Source organism: Leuciscus leuciscus, assembly GCF_965113295.1.
Source record: "Leuciscus leuciscus genome assembly, contig: HAP1_SCAFFOLD_469, whole genome shotgun sequence".
Classification (NCBI taxonomy): Eukaryota; Metazoa; Chordata; class Actinopteri; order Cypriniformes; family Leuciscidae; genus Leuciscus; species Leuciscus leuciscus.
This window is the reverse complement of record NW_028118270.1, coordinates 25,642-48,007: the sequence shown is the minus strand read 5'-3', so window position 1 is coordinate 48,007 and position 22,366 is coordinate 25,642. Positions and strand designations below refer to the sequence as shown.

Genomic DNA, 22,366 nt, shown 5'->3' with positions numbered 1-22,366 from the left:
CTGGATTCATCGGCTGCATACGTGAACTGCAGATGGGCTCCAAAGAGCTGCATGTGGTGGGGGAAGCAATCAGAGGCCAAAATATTCACAACTGTGACGCCACAGTCTGCCAGCATCAACCCTGCCGCAATGGAGGAACCTGTCTCAGGTATGATTTCACTTCTTTCTTTTTTGAAACTCTATTGGAGGTAGAACCATCTCAACTTTCAATGGCTACATTCTGCGAATAGTGTTTTCAAAGTGTCTGTTAAAACAATATTCAGATGAAAATGACTGTAATTGGATGTTTCTCAATAAAGGACTGGTGAGTGGTAGACAACGTGACCGGAGGAGTTCCTCACTGTACGTGCAGATGTCATACTCATCAATCAGCATTCTTTCACAAGCATCTCTTAAGCTTTCAATATTTGGCATACATGCAATTTTCTACTAAATTTTGTGCTTTTGCCAGGGCGTAGAGTTTGTAAATATTGTCAATGATATGCGGATGCTGTGAAGATGCTCACTTGAGTTTTAAATAGCGGTAATCAGAGGCTTGATTGCAGGGACGGGAGTGATGTGTGAATGTGCTTTTTGTTAAACCACAGGCAGCGTTTTTGTGTTGCCTACAACCAATAGTTTACAATTGCACCATTTTTGAGTTTTATATTTACTTTTCTATGTTAAAAGCATGTTTTGATTAGGGTGGGAATCTTTAAGCTTGTCACAATTTTGTTAGATTCCATTAGTCATGATCTGATTCAAAAATGATTCTCAATGGATTTCCAATCAGCAACTGTCAACATAGGTGGCAAATCTTTTGTAATTTAAGGTTGACCATAGACTTGCTGCGGTAGTCGGTGTTATTGGTGTTACACGGTGTTCATCCGTCTGCCGATTATATTACTTGCCCGCTGTCGTTTGGCTTTTTTATACAAATAAAAACCATTTAGTTCAGTTGGACAACCGATGCTACAATTATTAACTGAATATGCCTACACAGAGTACACATGATCGCAAGCTCAAAAGCTAAAGTGAAAAGCGAGCATGCATTCAAAAGCGATTTCCGTATAGTAAAGATGTATAGTAATAGCATTTGAAGTGCATTTTTAGTATCATGGTGTACTGGTGCTAAAAAGTATTGCAGTTCTAAAATTTATATTGGTACAATATAATAAGTTTGCAAATGTCTGTACCTAATCACAATGACAATGTGCTTCTCTTCTGTAGTCTGTGATTTGAAGCGTAAAAACACAACACAAGACCACTAAAGAGTGTTTTTTTTTATCTAATGAGATATTTATTACAAATCCATGTAAATGTCAGTGGTGAAAATGCCTTTTGCTCAGCTGATAGCGTGCTTGACCACAGCAACTCGAGCACAGACACTCGGCGCGCGTTCAGGGACTCTGTCTGACAGCCGTGGAACGGTTTTCCTAAAGGACTACAGAGAACTGGCTCTGAATTGAAACCTAAACAGTGTTGAGATAAGGTGCCATTTACCCTTGTTGTGTACAAACCTGATTCATTCTTTATATACTGTAGAAGCAGAAAAGAATATTACAATACATGGAGGACTTTTGTTTGGAATAATGAATAAAGGCTGGGATACACTACACAACTTTTAAAATTGGAACAGATTTCAAAACTCTAGGCATCATACGACTTTGTAAATGGTTAGAGAGAAAAACTTGGCATTCTACAATAAATGACTGAGGATCACACACTTTCAGACTCAAGTCATTCTTAACACAACAAACTTGCATGTGCTTCGATTTTAGCAGATGCATGACGAATGAAAACAATGCGTTCTAAAGTCGTCGCATAATATCAATCTCCGACTGGATGGAATCAAAGTCTGAAGCTAAAAATTGAGTCTGTGCCCATCACAGGCCCGGCGACAGGACCCCCAATGATGATCTCAATCCCCAAGCAACGATCTAAATGATGATGACTATTATCATCCTTATTAGGCTACTTTTATTAATAAATGAATATTACAATTTATTTGCCCCGCAATAGTTTCATAGCGCATCATCGCATAACCAACTCACTGAGATGCTAATAAAAGTACTCCTCGTTTAAAAAACATATTGTTTAACACTGAATACTTCTCTTTAAATTTTTTTAAGATAATAAATTAAGACCGTTTTATGCCATATCAGAACATGATGAAGTAGATTCAGCTCTTGATGTTGCTGTTGTTTTATATAGGTGTTCCAGTTTAAACATGCAGGCTTGTATATAGTGGCGTCCTTATTTCTCGTTCTAAGCTCATCTCGGAAAAGTCTGTTTCACTGAAGCGCTCTGTGAATATTGACTTTTATAGATAACCAACGTGGGGCATTAGCCCCATCACTGACCTTTGTGATGAGCCATTGAGCAGTCCAGACTCGACATTTGGTTTGTGTGTGAATGGTCTTTTTTCTGTGGTGATGACTGTCCTTTCTTTTATCTTCTCCTCCAGGTTTCCTGAAAACAAATCAGTGGAGTATTCTCTTTGATCACATGGGCTTCTTTTGATATGCTGGTTAGATGTCTTGTACATAATCATTCATTTTTAGTCTGAAACGCAGCTGCTTTTTTCATTTGCAAAGTCACATGCACAGTACTTAGCCTCTGCGTCGAGATCGAAATAACAGTCCACGTTTATTTTAAAAGGGTAAAACTAGCTGCACTCGTGTGAGGCAGATAATTGTCCTGGAAGATGTCCTAATGGTAATCCCAGTTAGCTGAGGCGAGTGAAGGGAGCTTGTTGACAAAGAATAGGCTTTTTCTCCAAGCCAGCAGCTGACGTTAGCAGGCTAGTTTTTCTCAACAGATGGTACTTAAACATATCCCCGCTTTCCTTGCATTTGCTTCTGCTCAAAGTCATTTCTCTCTCTGTTGTCATCTCACAAAACTGTATTTCACCTCAGATGTCCTCATCCATTTTCTCTCTCATCCATTTAAAGTTTCAGAAAACGTATATGACTGTGGATATGGGCCTAATGTGTGCATTCAAAGTACCTGGCTTCCTGTTGTAGTCTCCTTACTAGTGTTGAGTTCTGACAGTGATTCATGGCTTTAACGGTTGTAATCCTTTGACTTTGAGACAGATTCTCCCCACCTCCACCGGGTAACGGCTAGAGCATGTGGAGGGCAGGAGCGAACAGCTGTACATCAGCCGTTCATTTCATTCCCGTAAAGCGACATCATTCACCTCGCTGTCGAGCTGAGCACTAAACTCTTTTACTGAGTGTGTCACGCCCGCCCAAGTGTATAATCGAGTGCTTGGCCCACTAAACAGGCAATCCAGCACGTTTGGAGGACCGGCCTCTCCATTTTGGGTCTCCGGTGAGCCGTGGCCTCATGTCGCGTTTACAGATCTTTGAATTTAAAATGCTGTCTTTGGTCAGTACTGTTAAAATATCTGGGTTTTCATTGCTTTATTAATACTATCAAATGACTGGTTACACTGAAAGCAAACTGGAAGTCAGAGACTCTTTTTGTCTGCTTCTCTGGATGCACCCTTATTTAAACAGACATGGAGAACACTTACCATGTTAAATTATTCATCCATGTTTGCTTCCAGAATTTCACTTTAGCTGCAGCCGAAATGGTCAGTAGTGATGGTAGCTTATTATATCTGCTGGGAGACGTGTGCGTTAGGACTCAGTTTAGTGGAGATGTGTTTAGCCGCGTTTTCAGAACATTATATTTTTAATGGTTTTCGTCTTTCTTTTGCTTTGTAGCACTGACCTCTGGTTCACTTCCATTCTAACCAAACACAGACAAATGTTCTTGGTTTTTAGTCTCTTGACTGCCTTACATAATGCCCATTGGTCAAATAAGCATCTTTATATAACTGAATGCAGGATGACCTCTGTGAACCGTATTAGCAACAGTGTCTTTCTAAGAGCTGTACCAAGTATGATACCAGGCTCAAATAAACACACTTTGGCAAATTTTGTATATTATCTGGATATTCTGCATACTGTATTTTCATATATGCTGTATGTGTGTGTGCGTGCACACCACTGTTCAAATGTTTTTTCCTAAAATGTAATACTTTTATTCAGCAAGGACACATTGATCAATAGTGGCCTGTATAATGTTACAAAATATTTTTGTACTTTCTATTTATCCAAGAACCCTTTAAAAAATATATTTCCACAAAAACGTAGTTTTTTCCAATTGCTAACACACTAAAATGACATGCACAGCACAATTATTTAAATTGACACACAGAGAGCAAAACCAATGGCTATTCAAAATGGCACTTTTTAAATGCACTGAACACTGTTCTCTGCATAAGACACAACAATCTGACAAAGTCACATGTTTGCCATTTCAAAACACTGCCATTCAAAATGACTCTACATGAGTTAATTGGCCAATACATGTGCCACCTGGCCAAACACCTCAATGGTTAATTGTTAACACTACAATCTTTTTCAGTTTACTGTTTTTTGTGAGCATATTTTTCAGTCCAATGTAAATATATCTGCTGTGCATAATTGCACTGACTTGTTTGGTGAAAAAAATGTTTCAACAGCATGTGGGTATCTGCAAATATTTCTGTGCATGTGAACAATCTGAAGAATTTTCTACAATTTGAACTATTTTAGTATTATGGCAAAGCATACTAAAGATGAGAGTGCTTTTCATTATGCCCAACAGTGTGTAGTTGATTAGACAAAAATCTGGTAATATGAATGAAGTGTGCCATTTCATGCAAAAGTTTGATTTTGGTGTAGTTTTATTTGCAGTGCTTCATTTTGCAGGATATATTAGTTATTTTGCAGTTTGGGTGTGTGGTTTTGTAAATTGTGTTAAGTATTTTGATAAAACCAGCCTAGTTTGCAAAATTGTGTGTTAGCAATTGGAAAAAACTGTAAGCACAACTGATTTCAACATTGATAATAAGGTTCAATAATACGTTAACAATGTTTCATGAGCACCAAATCGGCATATTAGAATGATTTCTGAAGGGTCATGTGACGCTGAAGACGTAAAGGTTATAAATAGCTTTGCCATTACGGAATAAATTACTTGTTAAAAAATATTTCACAATATTACTGATTTACTGTTCAATTAAAGGCCTGGTGAGCTAAGAGACTTCTTTCACCCCAGGCATTTGAACGACTTATATATATTTGTGTGTGTGTGTGTATAGTGTACTCTGTATGTATAGAGATATACTGTATATACAGTGACTTGCGAAAGTATTCAAAACCCTTCATTTTTTTCTCATATTATGTTGCTGCCTTATGTTAAACTACTTTAAATTCATTTTTTACATTAATATCCACTCCATACACCACAATGACAAAACAAAAAACAGATTTGTGATGACTGCAAATTTATTAAAAATAAAAAAACTGAAATTATTACTTTGGTTAAGTATTCATACCCTTTTCTGGGACACTTGAAATTTAGCTCAGGAGCATTTCAATTTCTCTTGTAGATGTTACTACACTTTGAGTGTGACAAATTCAGTTGAATGGGTATGATTTGGAAAGACACGCACCTCTCAAAAAAAGGTCTAACAGCTAAAAATGTATATCAGAGCACAAACCAAGCCATGAGGTCAAAAGACCTGCCTGTAGAGCTCAGAGACAGGATTGTGTCAAGACACAGATCTGGGGAAGACTACAAAAACATTCTGCTGAATTGAAGGTTCACGTAAGCATGTAGCCTCCATTATCCTTAATAGAAGAAGATTGTAACAACCAGGACACTTCCTAGAGCTTGCCTAACTGAGCACTCAGTGGAGAAGGGCCTTGGTTAGAGTGATGACCAACAAGCTGATGGTCACACTGGTTGAGCTCCATGATCCTCCGACTGGATGGTATCATAGTCCAAAATCTGCAGGCTGGCGCAACACTTTCCACAACTATTGTTGACTGCAAATCGGGGCAAGTCATACCTAAAAAGGCTTGAGGCTGCTTTAACTAAATACTTCGTTAAGGGTTTCAATACTTATGCAATGTACTTATTTCAGTTTTTTCTTAATACATTTGCAAAGTTATCACAGATCTGTTTTTTTTTTTTTTTTTGCTGTCATTGCGGTGTATGAGTGTAGATTGATGTGAAAAAAGTAATTTAAAGTAGTTTAACATAAGGCAGCAACATAGCAAGATGTGAAAATAAATGAAAGGGTTTTAATACTTTCGCAAGGGACTGTATATGTACGTTTTTCCAGACATGAAAGGCTGTTAATTAAATAGTGAATCATGTGACTGTTTAGAGAGTGGACTAGCATATACAGTTGATGGTCTCAAAGCACACATGGACTAAAAGCCAAAAAATATACATTTTATGTGTAAATGTGTATATGTGCTGAATATTTATTTTATTCACAGTTGATGGTCTCAAAGTTAATAGACTAAAAGCCTGAAATCTTTTTTTTTTTCTTTTTTTTTTTTTTTTAAAGATAAAGTGTCATGATCAAAATACAGAATATGTCATTGCAATGTCAAGACTCTCTTTGAAGAGTGGTAAACACATCTCCTGTGATCATACACAGTTGGCTACGTACGGGGCTCACCATATGCAGCCGACACCTGAGTGTTCCTCCTGACTGTTCCCTGCGTCAGTCTGAGTTTGCATGGCTGGTGAAGGGCAATCAGTCACAGAAACAGATGTGTTTGCATGTTCTACATAATGCGGGGCAATAATCTCGCAGTCTGCCGCGGCATTACCCCCTGCTGTCCTGAAAGGCAGTGACAAACCATTCTCTGTCTTTCCCTGGGAACGGTGCAAAGAGCGCTTGTATACAAACCAGGTCACTTGATTAGTGACTCAGATTTATGAGTGGGAAGGTTACATGTCCTATCCAGTGTTATCTGCGTAAATGCAATTATTTTTGTATAGTTATAAGCGTGCCATTTTTATCTGAAATTCGATTTCTCCCTGCAATGATATTCCTTCAAATCTTTTCATGCCCACGTTTTTAGAATATTGTTGTGTGTGTCTATGTATCAGTCACTTGCACTGGTTCTAAATCCCAGTGACAGAATGTAAATATTTCATTTCAGCTGTGCTGCAGCTCAAAACACATTATTAATTTATAGATTTGAAACTCCTCCAATGCTTCCTGTATCTGATATTATACCTTTGAAAACGGTCTACATCTTCCGGCAGCTTATGAAGTTCTTGTCTGAATATTGCTTATCATGCTGGCCCACCCTCTACCTCTCGCTTGAGGATAAAGCCTGGAATTAAAAAAGTTCCGTTTGCGGAATTGCACCTCGGCAGTCATCCTTTAGCTGGGGCATTTCTAATAATTCGCTTACAGTGAGGATAGATCAACATCAGCAGAATGTGAGTCTGCTTTTGTAGATGGCCTTCAGGCCCAGTTATTCGCTTATTTAAATGAATCTGTGATTCACTCAATACGTTTTTGTTTATGTACTCTTCTTCATCCCCGTTAGCCTGGTAATACCAAACTCTGCTACTTCGCTTTGCTTCGTAGACAGAGTCTGGAAGGGCATAATTGAAAAACGTTTTCTTTCTCACGGGGGGGGGGGGCGCTTGTCTGAAGTTTAAAATCATTGGTTACCCGTAAGCCAATCACATAACGTTTGGTTATGACGTGTGTTAGCGCCGGCTCAGCCGCATCGAACTTCCATTGTAAACACTTGTATGATGCGAAAACAAAACCATCGAGCGAAATACCGGAGTGAACATGGCTGTGAACGACTTTTGCAGATTATGTGAAGTAAATCTACGCATCCACGTTACAATCAGCGTCTACGTCACGGCTCTCAGCCCGCCCTCTGTTCGTTGATTGGCCGGCTGTTTTGAGGCCGGAAGAAAACTGGGAGATTATAGGTCGCTATCTCAGACTGAGTACAGAAGCGAACTGAAATTGAGCGGAAGTACGAAGTCTGACGTAGTCAGGCTACATCCCTGTGGTCTTGGACACCTTTTAGATTTTTTTCTTTTCATTTTAGTCTTTTCACTCAGCCCGTTCTCATACCCAAATCGTCACTTTTTCGTCACTTTCAACCATGCTTCAATATCCGACGCACAAAGCACCCTTTAGCGTCCATATGAGACGCATAACCCTACCACATACCTAAACCTACCCATAACCGAAGCGTCACATATGGACGCTAAAGGGTGCTTTGTGCGTCGGATATTGAAGCATGGTTGAAAGTGACGAAAAAGTGACGATTTGGGGTGAGAATGTGTTGTTTCACTGCATGATATTTATAAAATGGACATCCCAACAAGTGTAATGTTATGTCTGTATAATGCGTTTTTATGAATATATCCTGTATTTTGGTTTAGATGTACACTCATTTGAAAAAGAAAGGACACCCTATTGAATTTATGGTTTTATGTATCAGATTCCGGACATAATAAAAAATCATCTGGTCCTTGGCAGGTCTTAAAATTAAGTAAATACATCCTCAGATAAACAACAACACATGACATATTACATTGTGTCATTATCATTTGTTAAACAGTTTAACAAAAAAAGCCATGGGTGACAAACAACATACACCCTTACTGCTTCCATAGGAATTAAGAGAGGAAGTAGCAGTCACAAGTATGGCATGTTTGGATGGGTTTTCAAGAGAAAGCTTCTTTTCTCTAAAAAGAACGTGGCAGCATGGCTTGGTTTTGCAAAGTTGCATCTGAACAAACGTCAAGACTTCTGGAACAATGTCCTTTGGACAGACGAGACCAAAGTGGAGATGTTTTGCCATAATGCATATTAGCAACACCTCAATTGTCAGGCACGGTGGTGGAGGGGTGATGATTTGGGTTTGTTTTGCAGCCACAGGACCTGGACACCTTGCAGTCTTTGAGTCGACCATGAACACCTCTTTATATCAAAGTATTAAAATGTGAGGTCATCTGTCCGACCGCTAAAGCTTGGCCAAAATTGGATCATGCAACAGGACAATGATCTCAAGAACACCAGCAAATCTACAACATAATGGCTGAAAAAGAAAAGAATCAAGGTGTTGTACTGACCCAGTCAAAGTCCAGACCTCAACCTGACTGAAATGTTGCTGCGGGACCTTCAGAGAGCTGTGCATAAACAGATGCCCACAAACCTCAGTGAACTGAAGCAACGTTGTAAAGAAGAGCGGGCCAAAATTCCTCCAGAACGATGTGTGAGACTGAGACTGTCATGCAGAAAACGATTCCTTCAACTTATTGCTGCTAAAAGTGGCTCTACAAGCAAGTGAATCATAGTGTACTTAGTTTATCACACACTTATTTTCGTTAAATTATGACACAGTGTAATATGTCATATGTTGTTGTTCATCTGAGGTTGTATTTACCTCATTTTAATACCTGCTAATGACCAGATGATTTTTAATGTTCTGATAAGTAAAACCAAAAAATTCTAAAGGGTGTCCTTTCTTTTTCACATGACTGTACTTTGTCTAGATGTTTTTGCCTTGAGCTCTGTCTGAAAGTGCTATATAAAGTCATATTTTTGTTATTATTATTATTGGCAGTCTGATGATAATCAATTAACATGACAACAAACAACAAGTTTGTTTAACATATATACAGCAAATAGAAAAAAATTAAACATGTTATTACTAATAGCAGCATGACACCATTGGTCATGTGATCTTAAAATAGGTGTTTGTTCATTATTTAAACAAGGGGTTTTAAATAATGTTGATGCCACGGACCCACAAACATGATTAAGGCATTTGTTTATTTTCATGTACACTACCGTTCATAAGTTTGGGGTCTGTAAGATGTTTTAATGATTTTGATGAGGTCTCTAATGCTAACCATGCCTGCCTTTATTTAGGAACCCATAGGAATTAAAAAAATCCATTCTAGACCACAGACTTAATCTTCAATTACGAGTGAACATCATTTTAATCAAATGCCAAATCAATTGCTGTTCATTTCTGTGTCTGTAAAATATTTTTAACAAAGTGCACTCTTACTTGCGCTTGCACTGCAAGATCAGTTGATGTTGGTCTGCCTGACAAGGATGGTCTCGAGTTCAGGCCGGTGATGTATGACTTCCATCCATTCCGCTCTGTATTCTCATTTGTATTCTCCCCTGCTTTTTTGACATTCTTAACCTCCCCAATGCCCCTTCCCAATGTATGCTTTATACGCAAACTCCACCAAAGGTAATGATGCAGTACGGGTACATTTCATTGGTGTACTAATGATCTCTGTTTTTTCCCCCTCATTTTGGTTCCTTGTGTGTAGTGATGCGGAGAACTGGTTCTGTGCGTGTCCTTCGCTCTACTCCGGTAAGCTGTGCCAGTTCACCGCCTGCGAGCGAAACCCGTGTGCACGCGGCGCCACCTGCGTTCCCCAGACGCAGCTCGAAGCGGCGTGTCTTTGCCCCTACGGAAGGCAGGGTCTCCTCTGCGATGAAGGTTTGTGTCGACGCTGATTTACACCGGTATCAATTGAGACGTTGAAGCCAGCGTGGCCAGAGGGTGTTTCTTTTGATATTTGTGTCAATCTGAGGTTTGTTTTCCTCTATCACCTCCGTCTTTGAGGTTAGACCCATAGGTGGTATATTGAAAGTATTCCCAGCAGTTTGGTTTAACTGATGCAAGCCGATGAAATACCATTCCAATTAGAGTAGCTAAGTGCTCTGCGCTTGCTGCAAACAGTTACTGAACTGATGCTTTCACAATGAACATTTTGAGGATAATTGCCAGTCTGCATTGGATTGGAACCCGGTTCCACTACATACACAGACCTTTCGAGGTGTCTACAGGTAGTACGCATCCAAATATAATGAGCACACCAAGTGTGTAAATTACCCAACTCTGAAACTTAATTCATCAAAGTGTAGTTACAGAATGTACTGGCTGCAAGTGGGTTTGTTTTATTGTCTCAAATAACAAAGCTGTGAAGTCATACTACAGCGCCGTGTAACTAATGTACTTCTCTCCCCCGGCTCTACCTCGCAGTGTTAAGTCAGCTAAAGTCGGATATCTGCTTACACAGATAGCTCTTCATCTCCTCGACTGTGCTTAGAGGGGAAAGAACTGCGGCTATTTCGCTGTAATCTAATTGGGTTGCGTGGTTTGAAGACCGCTTGGCACAGCACGCGAGGCTGAGCTACCAGACGTCGCTCCATCAGACAGCAAAGAGCCTGATGCCAAATAGAGTGTTCTAATCTCCCAGTGTCACACCGAGCGGGACTGACATTTGAATTTAAAGGCCGATAACAGCAGATAACATCAATCAGTATTGATTAGTAGCCAAGGCCTCGCTGCCTCTGGGCAGTCACTCAACTTTGGATGTGCTGGACTTCTTCAAATGAGCCTGGACTAATGGAATTACAGGAAGGGTTTTTTGAGTCTGTTTTATGTATTGATTTAGTGTTACATTTAGAATTTATACATTATTCAGAAGATCGTGGTCTTATTTCAAATTATTCTTATTTCAAAGAAAAAAGATGCCAGGCAGCCTAGCAAATGTGATTTAACAGCAATACACTGATGGTTCTTTCTCGAGTCAAGTTAATACAGTGAATTTGAGGAAACAGTTCGGAATCGGACATGCCCGCGAAGAACCGATGCGCTGCTGAGCATGCGTGAACTAAGCAGTTGACTTGAATTATGGCCGAAATTAAATAAATAGGTTTATTTCATTCGTTTATTTGGATTTAGACATGTAAAACATCTGCGTTTTACATCATCGGGTTCTTTAATAATAGAATTGCATATACGTGACGTCATTGTTTGATAACGGAAACGAACGAGTGAATCGGTTAATTGAAACGAACTGTCTGAAGGAAGCAATTTGTGGAAAAATCAATCGACAGCCCATCACAGTAAAATGAAATAACATGAGATTGTGCTTAAATAAAAAAGCAATCCCAAAATAATGCTGAAAATGAGTGCAAACAAATTGCTAAAGTGTCAATAAACAAACATAATTCTATTATTAAATCACCAAACAAATGAATAAATGTGCCTTTATTTCAGTTTAATAATGCATTTAATAATTTATTTAAATATTTCAACATTTATTTAATGATTTAATTTAGTAATTTAGCCTTCATTTATTTTATTTTTACTTTTATTTTTTTAAACCACTTTTTAGTTTAACCAACTTCTGTACAATCTTAAACTTTATTTTCAAAGGTGCATATTTTTTAGAAGTTGCATTTCAAATCCACAGGAAGACAGATAGATTGATCTTTGGATTGATCACGGGAGCTTGTGTTGCTGGAAGCAGCTTGATGCAGCTTGATGCGGCAGTGGAGTTTAGAGGACAGGCTGTGTTCTTTGACGCACAGTTCACATCACACTCACCTAAAATAGACCCATAACATAATGGCACATCTGTCTTAAACCGCCTTACCGCCTTAACACGCATATCATGTGACTTCCTGTTTTTTCATTCCATCGTCACCAGGCTCTACACCAGAAGATTAAAGAATCATCTTGTGGGAAGTGTTTGGGATCAAACAGATTTTGTTAGGAGTTGCTCACATGTGCATGTTTTTTTATTTTTATTCTTATGTGCATGTTTTTATTCTTATGTCTTTATCTATCTATGTGTGGTAAGCGAAGGTAATCAAGAAAAGCAAAATATCTTTGGGTCCAGCCAACACAGCTGTCAGAAGGCTATTGAATTTCACTAGAGATAAATCCTTGCACACAAACGGTTTTTGACTAGAACGAATGAAAATAAATGGGTGATATGTCACCAGGAAAAACTGCTAGTGAGTTGGAGGTTGTTTTCTTGTTCCTTTAGTCACCTTTAGCAGAATAATACAGCAGAGAGAGCTTTGCTGTGCTATGCAGAGCCTTTGCATAGAAATGTAAACATAAGTTATATGGTCATTTGAGGTCATGTCTCATATACTGTCAAATGGGACATTAACAGATACATTTTTAAGAGAAATTTTAAAAATAAAAAAAGTGAAGTTTTATTCCTCTTCAGCATTGGGGGAAAATCAGGGAAAGCAAGTGTTTTTTGTGCCTATAATTATTGCAGTTCTGGTTACTTCTAAAGGCTAGAATCAGAAATCCCCATTTGACTTTGGAAATGATTTAAATTGCATCCTTATACAGGACTGCAGTTTATCTTAGGATGGTAACTGGCACTCTCAAAAAGTGCCCAATACATCTGATTAATAAATGGCCGGCTTGCTAATGAATTTCACTTTGAGCAAGAAAACGTAACTCGGCATAAGCAGCGTATCACTGAGCCATTACACGACACTGTGAGCGAAGAAATACAGCTGGCCTCATCAAACCGTCCCCGCTAAAAACGCATTCTAGTCCTTCATTAGGCCCTGTGCAAATAAACCGTGACAAGGTAATATATGTGCAATTTCAAAAGGCATCAATAATTCAAGAGGAGAGCACAGGGAAGAACTTCAATGCTGTTCCCAGAGAAATCCTCTGGAGAAGCTTTGCAGACTGCACAGTTCATAAAGACAAAATGAGGGGTGGAGAAAACTCTTAAGGTAGCTTTTTTTTTTTTTTTTTTTTTTTTTGACCAAAAAATAAGTGTAGATACTTAATGTACCCAAGCTGAAATGTTTCTGAACGATGGCTGCTGGACCAGGGGATCAAATGTTGATATTTCGGAAGATTTTCTGCCTCTGAAGTGCATTGTCCAAAGCAGCAGCCGTTGCACAAATTCTGGCAAAATCTCTCTGCAAAATATAAATGTTACGACCACTGCCCATTTGCAGAGTAAAATGGCACAAAATTATAATAATTATTGTTAGAAGCAGCATTTTCCCCCCTAAGGAAATAATAATATAGGATTTGACAAGCTTGATGTATAGTGCAATATCGCCATCTTGTGTCGCTTTCTCAGACAGCTGCTGGTAACTTCACCTCAGTCAAATTACATGACATTTTACAGATTCTTGTTTATTTAAAGTTGTCGCAATACATTTCTCAAGAATAATTATACTAACTATAACTGGAATTGAACATGCAACCCTTGTGCTAAGTAACCATGAATAATTTGGCTATCATAGCCCATTGTATTATAAGTTGTATTATAGGCTATACATTATTGCAGATATGCGTTTATATAATTATTGATTACTTTTTTATTTCTTCACAGCTGTCAACATCACTCGGCCCAGGTTCAGTGGTCTTGATGAATTTGGATATTCATCCTATATGGCTTATCCCTCTGTTCCCAGTATGGGTCATTTTTATGAATTCCACCTGAAGCTCACCTTTGCCAATAATGTCTCCGCTTTGAGAAACAGCCTCATTCTCTTTTCTGGGCAAAAGGGACAAGGTGGGTCAAAATTGGAATATTGTTCATATTTGTTACTCCATCTCTCTTTATTCGCCTTGATTTCAGTGCATCCCTCAGCGCTTACAATAGCATGCTGTATATACTGGTGTATGAAAAATAAGAGCTGGATTCATAGCAGCTGAGGTCATGTTAGAGGAAGTGAGGTTTGGAAACAGTATCTCTCAACTAGGAGATATTAATGGAGCAGCTCCGGTAAAATGTGCTGTAAATGTAAGTCCAGAGCCCATGCAAAGCAGAGACAATATATCTGTGCACAAAACGGGGCGATGATTTTTATTGTCTGGCATAAGGGAAAGATCTGTTATATGAAGTCTCTAAAGAATCTCAGACAATAGAGAAGAAATCTTGAACACAGAATGAAAAAAATAATAAAGATGGTAAAAAGTTTGTAAAAAAAAAAAAAAATTGACTTTGACTTTGATATGAGGAAATTACAAATAATTCATTATAATTAGTAATAATAATTAATACTGCCTAATAGTAATTTAGTAATTGATTATTATAGAAAAAGAATTGTTATAATAAAAAAAGAATTGTTTACCAGTAAAAAATAGTGGAAACACTTTAGTTTAGGGTCCAATTCTCACTATTAACTATTTGCTTATTAGCATATATATTACTAGGATATTAGCTGTTTATTGGCACTTATAAAGCACATATTAATGCCTTATTCTGCATGACCATATTCTACAGCTCTTAATCCTACATAATGCCTAAACCTAACAACTACTTTACTAACTAATAATGAGTTTGAGTCAAAAGTCATAGTTAATCGTTAATAGTGAGAATTGGACCCTAATCTAAAGTGTGACCAAAATGGTTAAACATTTTCCAATTTTAAATTACTTGAGACGGTAAATATTATAGAGGTTATTGAGAGTAGTGTTCAGAGAATAATGGATATCATTTTTTTAGTTTAAAGCAAAAATCGTATTTAAAAATGAAGTAGTTTTAAATTGTGCTTCTCATAAGTGTATTGTTTTAAGGATATTGTTTCTTGAAAACGACACAAGTACTAATTAAGAAAATGATGCGACACTCTGATTTTCTTTCTAAATGTAGAAATGTATGTAATATTTTTTTGCGACTGTCCACTTTAGACATTCTTCTAACTATAAGTAACTTTGCAACTACATGCCAACTAACTCTCTTTAGAATATTAGTAGACTGTCTGCTTAATATCTGCTAATACTTTATTTAGATGCTTCCCAACACACATTCTACTAGTACTGACTATAAGTAACTTTGAAAGTAATATCAACTTATTCTACTAATCCTAACGTAATAGTCTGATACTCTAATGAGAGTTAGTTGACATGTAGTTGCAAAGTTATTTATAGGTAGTAGAATAAAGTGTAACCGAAATGTATATCCATAAAAAAAAAATCAATGTCCTGTTGAAAGTGCCATTAAGAAGAGACAGCATCTCGGTTAAGTTTCCTCATGCCTTCTCCGCCACCATCGGCAATTTATTTTAAGGTCAGTTTCAGTGGCTGCTAACTGACACGTCACTGCTACGAACATGTTTAATCAAAAGACAGGCAGCTGAATAAAAGAGTAAGGGGGGTATGAATCTTCCTCAGTTCAGCGAGTGTCTCTCGGGATTATAGTTTAGGATGATTCATCGAGGGAAAAAGAGAAGAGGACAGCACTGTGAATAATGAAGCAATTGTCAAGGGAGCCGTGCAGCACAGTGGGGAACAAAAAAGGAATCAGAGAGGATGAGAAGGCAAATATTCACCTGATAATTGGCCAGATAAATTGGAGCGTTAGATCCATCAGCTCAAAAAGAAAAAGAAATTACATTTTAGAGATGGTCAGCTTGACCTGAACCACTAATGAAAATGCTTCAATTTGACATACCTTTCTAATTTTTTACTTTTTGCAATATGATTGAGTGACCACATCAAAATGAGTGATTCATTTCCTCATCACTTATCTTTGTGTTCCAGAATCCTAAAACCTGTTTGTTTCCGTGTCTAAATGCCAGATTTCCAATATGGTGTCTGACTTTTGGACTCCAGTGCATGTGCTAATTGGATTCTGTGTGTGTTATTGTTTCTGTGAAGGCATCAGTGGAGACGACTTCTTCGCATTGGGGGTGCGGAACGGCAGGATTGTTCATAAGTATAATCTTGGCTCGGGTTTGGCAACTATTATCAGCGAGCGCCTGAATCCGAGGATCAAAATTCACACAGTGAACTTTGGAAGATATCTGAAAAATGGATGGCTGAAGGTGTGTTTTATTTTGTAGGAATATAACAAACTTTGAAATGATAGTTTCTGGGCTCTTTACTTTTATATACACTACCGTTCAAAAGTTCGGGGTCAGTAATTTTTTTTGTAAGAAATTAATTTAACGTATATTCTGTGAGGATGCTTTAAATTGATCAAGCGTGAGAGAAAAGACATTTATAATGTTATAAAAGATTTCTATAATAAAAGCTTCTATTCATCAAAGAATCCTAAAACCTATCACTGTGATAGGTTTTAGGATTCTTTGATGAATAGAAGCTTTTTTCCATTTAAAAAAAAATAGAACAACTGGTTCAACATTAATGATCAGAAGAAATGTTTCTTGAGAATGATTATCATATTAGAATGATTTCTGAAGGATCATGTGACACTGAAGACTGGAGTAAACTTCAGCTTTGCCATCACAGGAATAATTTACCTTTTAAAATATATTAAAATAGAAAATAGATATTTTAATTTTTGATCAAATAAATGCAGACTTGGTGAGCATAAGAGACTTCTTTCAAACCACAAACTTTTGAACGGTGGTTTCATGGTATTTAGATACTTTCAAGATAGTACTGTACCATAAACCAATCATATTGCTATAGATTTGAAATGCAAGACAAAGCCAGTAAAAACACCTTGATATTTGTCGTATCTCTATGAATGATGACAATAAAAGAAGAAAAGAAATGATGTAGAATGGAAATTCAGTGATTCTGAGCCACTTTTGACTCTTTTTGATGTCATGCTGACGTCACATTGGTGTGTTTTCTGAATAGGTCGATGGGCAGAAGAGGAGGACAGGTACATCCACTGGACCGCTGGTGGGCCTGAACACCTTCAGTCAGCTTTATGTGGGTGGATATGAAGAATACACACCTGAGCTATTGCCTGCGGGCTCTCGTTTCCAGAACAGCTTTCAAGGTGATGTGTTTTTTCCTGTTTTATTATTAATATTGACTTGTTTGATGTCTTGAAATGGCCTTCAAAAAACTTTAAAACCATTTAAAACTTCAGTTTTGAAATAAAAATTCCAAAATTAAAAGGTTGTTAGGGTTTCAGATTCAGTCATATCTATCCAAACTTTTCACTGGTACTATATTTTTATCTTTAATGTCTGCAAACATTATTAAACAGCATTTCCTCAGTTGTGATTCACACTGAAGACAGTAGGATGGAATGGATCTTTTGTCTTTGGTTCAGACTCCGGATGCTTACACTCAATGGGCCTCATTCATGAAACCGGCAGAACAAATTTCTTTGGAAATCGTTCATAAAACCGTCCTCACATAAATTCTGTCATTTAAGAAATGTTTTTACCTGACCCAAATTTTTTGCAATGATGTGCAAATGTACACTATGTAACTTTTTTGTTGTTGTTGTTTAAAATTTAAAGTCAAATCCATCCTTCATCCAAAACGTGTTTTTTTGTCTTACCCTGATACAAGCCTATTATAAGTGTTTATATTTTAGACCTGTCGGGATGGTTTTCATGGGTAATTGCGTTAATGCATCACTCGCCCGTGCGCGTCTCGTCAAATCCGTAGATCGAGGAAAGTTGCTTCGGCTACTAGTGGCAGGTTTGCTGTCACAATGAGTGATAAAGTTTGACATGGAGCAGCTAAATCTCCAACCTCCAGGGAATCAGCATTTTAAACAAACACCGAACACAGGAGAGTCTGCTGGGAAAAAGAGAACGCGACAGCTCGTCATAAAACAAGAATCAACATACAAAACTGCTTTTCGGAGATGGTGAGAACTGAGGGATTTGTATTGTTGTAAAAGCGACGCAAAGATGGTGTTTTCATTACTCAGCAGGTCAGTAAGATATTTTATTAAACACATAAATTGCCACATGTAGCTCTCTAACAGAGTTCATTGTAAAGCATTATCTATTGTGAAGGGTCATTTCATTATGCGTTGTTGCAGCTCTGTGCTGGAATACCGTGTCTATTAATGGATAGAGCTGCAGTAGAGTCTTCTGTTAGTCAGCTTGAGATCCTTTCCATCTAAACTGCTTATTTCTCTTAAGCCTAGTAGTCAATGTTTTATGAGCACTGCAGTATGATAACCATATTCATCCGCACAGTCACACAGAGCTGAAGCACAACCAAAACAATGTTCTTCTGCAAAATGCATGAAGTTTTATTTTTAACCGCTAGATTTGTGTACCTTTAAGCACAACATCATGAAAACTAACGAACTGATGACAAATGGGCTAAGATGCGTCCTATCCACTGCATGTATCGTCATTTAGTCGATGTTTAAGAAATGCTAAGGATTCAATACAAGTTTTTCTCTATTACCACATAACATAATTTCAACTCATCCCTCAGTTTACAGTAATTCACTTATACTGGGCAAGTAAAACACAGTTTGACTACGGCTATCTTGGGGCCTCTTCAACCTCAAATGAAATTGCTGAAACTGCTTGATTATGATTTTAAATGGTTATTGACTGAGTATTACATTATCTTCTGAATTTAATACCCAGTTATGAATATATGAACTGATCTCATGGAGCTCAAGGCAGTGCGCAAGAAGTCCCTTTATATTCATTCAGCGCATTTAATATATTTAATTTCATTTATTTTTTGCTTTTTACTTGGAAAAAGAGCAACAGATTTTTTATTTATTTCCATTCCAGCATCAAAGCTTAAACTCATGGACTTCTGCACACATTTTCTTTTTCTCTCCCCTTCATGGTGAAGGGGAGAGAAAAAGAAAATGTGTGCAAAAGTGATGGTGCTTCCAAAAATAATTACAAACGCTGTCAACACCATGTTTTGTTTTTTTCTTGCAGTTGTTGGAAAACATTTGTTTACATTTATTACATTTATACTAGTCTTTTAAGAAAATGCTGAGGCATGCTGGGAAGTGCATTGGATCCTTCCAGAGCTGCTAAAAGCAATACTTTGCTTAGTATAAGATGTACACTACCATGCAAAAGTTTGGGGTCAGTATGATTTTTATTTATTTATTTATTTTTAAGTATCTTATACTAACCAAGACAGCTGCATTTATTTGATCAAAAATACAATAAAAATAGTATTATTGCGAAATACTATTACAATTTTAATATATTTTAAAATGTAATTTATTCCTGTGATGGCAAAGCTGATTTTTTTGCATTATTACTCCAGTCTTCAGTGTCACATGATCCTTCAGAAATCAATCTAATATGCGGATTTGCTGCTCAAGAAACATTTCGGATTATCAGTGTTGAAAACAGTTGTGGTGCTTATTTAATTTTGTGGATGTCATGACACATTTTATTTTTCAGGGTTCTTTCAAAAGTTCAGTGGAGCAGCATTTATTTGAAAGACATTTTTTGTAACTCACTACTTTTGGAGAAGAAAAAAAATCTTACTGACCCTAAACTTTTGAATGGCACTGTATATTTTGTATCATATGGCTTCAGAAGACTAAGAATATATCCCATAAATCATAGACATATTTTTAGGGTTTTATGGTGGGGTTTTTTCTCCTTTTAGGAGCTTGGAGGGGACATACTGATGATTTCTCTCTCTCTCTCGCTCTCTCTCTGTATATACATATATATTTTATTTTAAAGGTTGCATTTTCGATTTGCTGTTTCGGACGAGAAGAGATGGGAAGTTTCAGCCTACAGGAGGGACAGAAGGCAGGCCGGAGTCGGGACGTAATGTGGGGCAGTGCGGTGTTGATCCATGCAACCTGGTCATCTGCCGGAACGGGGGCACCTGTGTGGACTCTGGATCCTCTGTGTAGTAAGATTTCAGAACAAGCACCTGTTTGAGCCCAACTTGTGTGAGTCAATGACTGACAAACATTATTAATCTTTTCTCTTTGGCCTTCCCCTCCAGCTGTCAGTGTGTGTTTGGATGGAAAGGTGCTCTTTGCTCTGAGAAAGTGTCATTCTGTGATGCTGAACACATCCCGCCGCCCTCCTGCGCTCGTGGCTCCACCTGTGTGCCCCTTCCTGATGGATACACATGCCAATGCCCTCTAGGCTCTGCTGGACTCTTCTGCCAGCAAGGTTAGACCACATCCAATCCGACCTCCACGGAACCGCTAGAGGGTCTGCGGAAGGGTGCAGAGAAACATTGTGTAAAAAAGATAACAATAATAAAATAATAGCTTTAAAATTAGCAAATTTTTAGCAAATTTTACAGTCTGACTTGCTTTCTTAAGACTGGAGATGATTCTAGTTTATTTCGATAGTCCACTTTAGACATTATACTAACTATAAGTAACTTTGCAACTACATGTCAACTAACTCCAAGGGGTGGTAGGGGTGGTAGGGGTGGTGGTGGTGGTAGGGGTGGTAGGGGTGGTAGGGGTGGTAGGGGTGGTGGGGGTGGTAGGGGTGGTGGGGGTGGCGCAATGGATAAGACACATGCCTTTGGTGTGAGAGACCTGGGTTCGAATCCACTGTGAGACACCAATGTGTCCCTGAGCAAGACACTTAACCCCTAGTTGCTCCAGAGGCGTGCGACCTCTGACATATATAGCAATTGTAAGTCGCTTTGAATAAAAGCGTCAGCTAAATGAATAAATGTAAAATGTAAATGTAAACTCTCATTAGAATATTAGTAGACTGTAGTAGACTGTTAGTAGACTGGTAAGTTATGGTTAGGTGTTAGGGTTCGGGTTAGTAGAATAAGTTGACTTGTAGTTGCCAAGTAACTTATAGTCAGTAGAATGTCTGTTGGGGGAGCATCAAAATAAAGTGTTAGCAAATATTAAGCAAACAGTCTACTAATCCTCTAATGACAGTTGACATGTAGTTGCAAAGTTACTTACAGTCAGTAGAATGTCTAAAATGGACTATCGAAATAAAGTGTTACCCTGGAGATTAGTACAGTGAAAAAATTACAGAACTTTTAAAGCATAAAAATACCATAGCATGTTTCCTAAATATCTGCAAACATATGAAGTTCACATACTCGTTTCTCTGAAAAACAATGCTACAGCCAGTTATTATACTTTGAAATGTGTGTTCCGTGTCAGAATATATATATATATTTTTTTTTTTTTTGGTCTATGAGAGTCCGCCCGTTACCAATTTACCCAATAGTATTTCGACACCCCGGGTTGCCATTTGGTGGAAAACACAGCAATGGAAGCCAACAAACAAACTGGGTCAGAGATCGCAGATTCTACCTGGCCTAAATAGCCTCAGTATCCACCTAAAAATCTCTATTAACAGGAGAATATTAAAATGCTTTCATTGTCAGTCGCTCCTGTTGCGTGTCATCAATTTGGCAACCCGCATGAACGTCAAGTTTGAGGAGGAGGCAGGGGAGACCGGTGGGCCGACGTGCTTTTTGGGGTGATACATCTCATAATTATTTTATTTGTTTGTCTAACGGCCCATAAAACTCGTACATCGGCGGCCCATTCATTTTGTTTTGTTTTGCTTAATTGGCGGCGCTGAGTTTGTGCCGGTGCGGGTGTAATGCATTGCTAAAAAAAAAAAGTCACCGTTTTTTTTTTTGGCAGACCGGCCCATAAAACACATAGATCTTGGTTCTTTTCTTGATTGACACTGGGTTGTTCCAATCACATCTTTAAACACCTCCCCCTTTGGGCTCTGAGCAAGCGTGCAGTGTCAGTGTGTATCTGTCAAAATAGTCAGAGAGATGGAGAAGAAACGCAAGGAATGTGTAGAGAAATAGCGTGAAAAAAGAAACAGGCCCTTCAAGCAGACGCTGTAAAATGTGTCAGATTAACAGATATGTTTTGTGCAGCAGCAGGACCTTTATCAGCTCCCGTGGCTGATGATGATAGTGAGGAGGATGAGGAGAGAGATGAGAAAGTGTAGAGCTAAGCAGAACTAGGAACCCATTACCTAGTTACGCATTATTTCCACATCTGCATAGTTGACGAATACCGCAATTTACTAGAATTGTAATGAGAC

At 38.0% G+C, this 22,366-nt stretch overlaps 1 protein-coding gene across 1 annotated transcript; it reads left to right on the top strand.

Annotated features, from left to right (window-relative positions):
- The first annotated feature begins 16 nt into the window (after positions 1-16).
- On the top strand, positions 17-20,512 carry LOC309491715 (protein eyes shut homolog). Its single transcript, XM_082190752.1, has 7 exons — positions 17-148; positions 10,171-10,343; positions 14,020-14,202; positions 16,293-16,459; positions 17,244-17,388; positions 20,039-20,213; positions 20,310-20,512. Exons 1-7 carry the CDS (start codon positions 33-35, stop codon positions 20,485-20,487), a joined length of 1,137 nt encoding a protein of 378 aa, XP_082046878.1. The 5' UTR covers positions 17-32; the 3' UTR covers positions 20,488-20,512.
- The last annotated feature ends 1,854 nt before the right edge of the window (positions 20,513-22,366 follow it).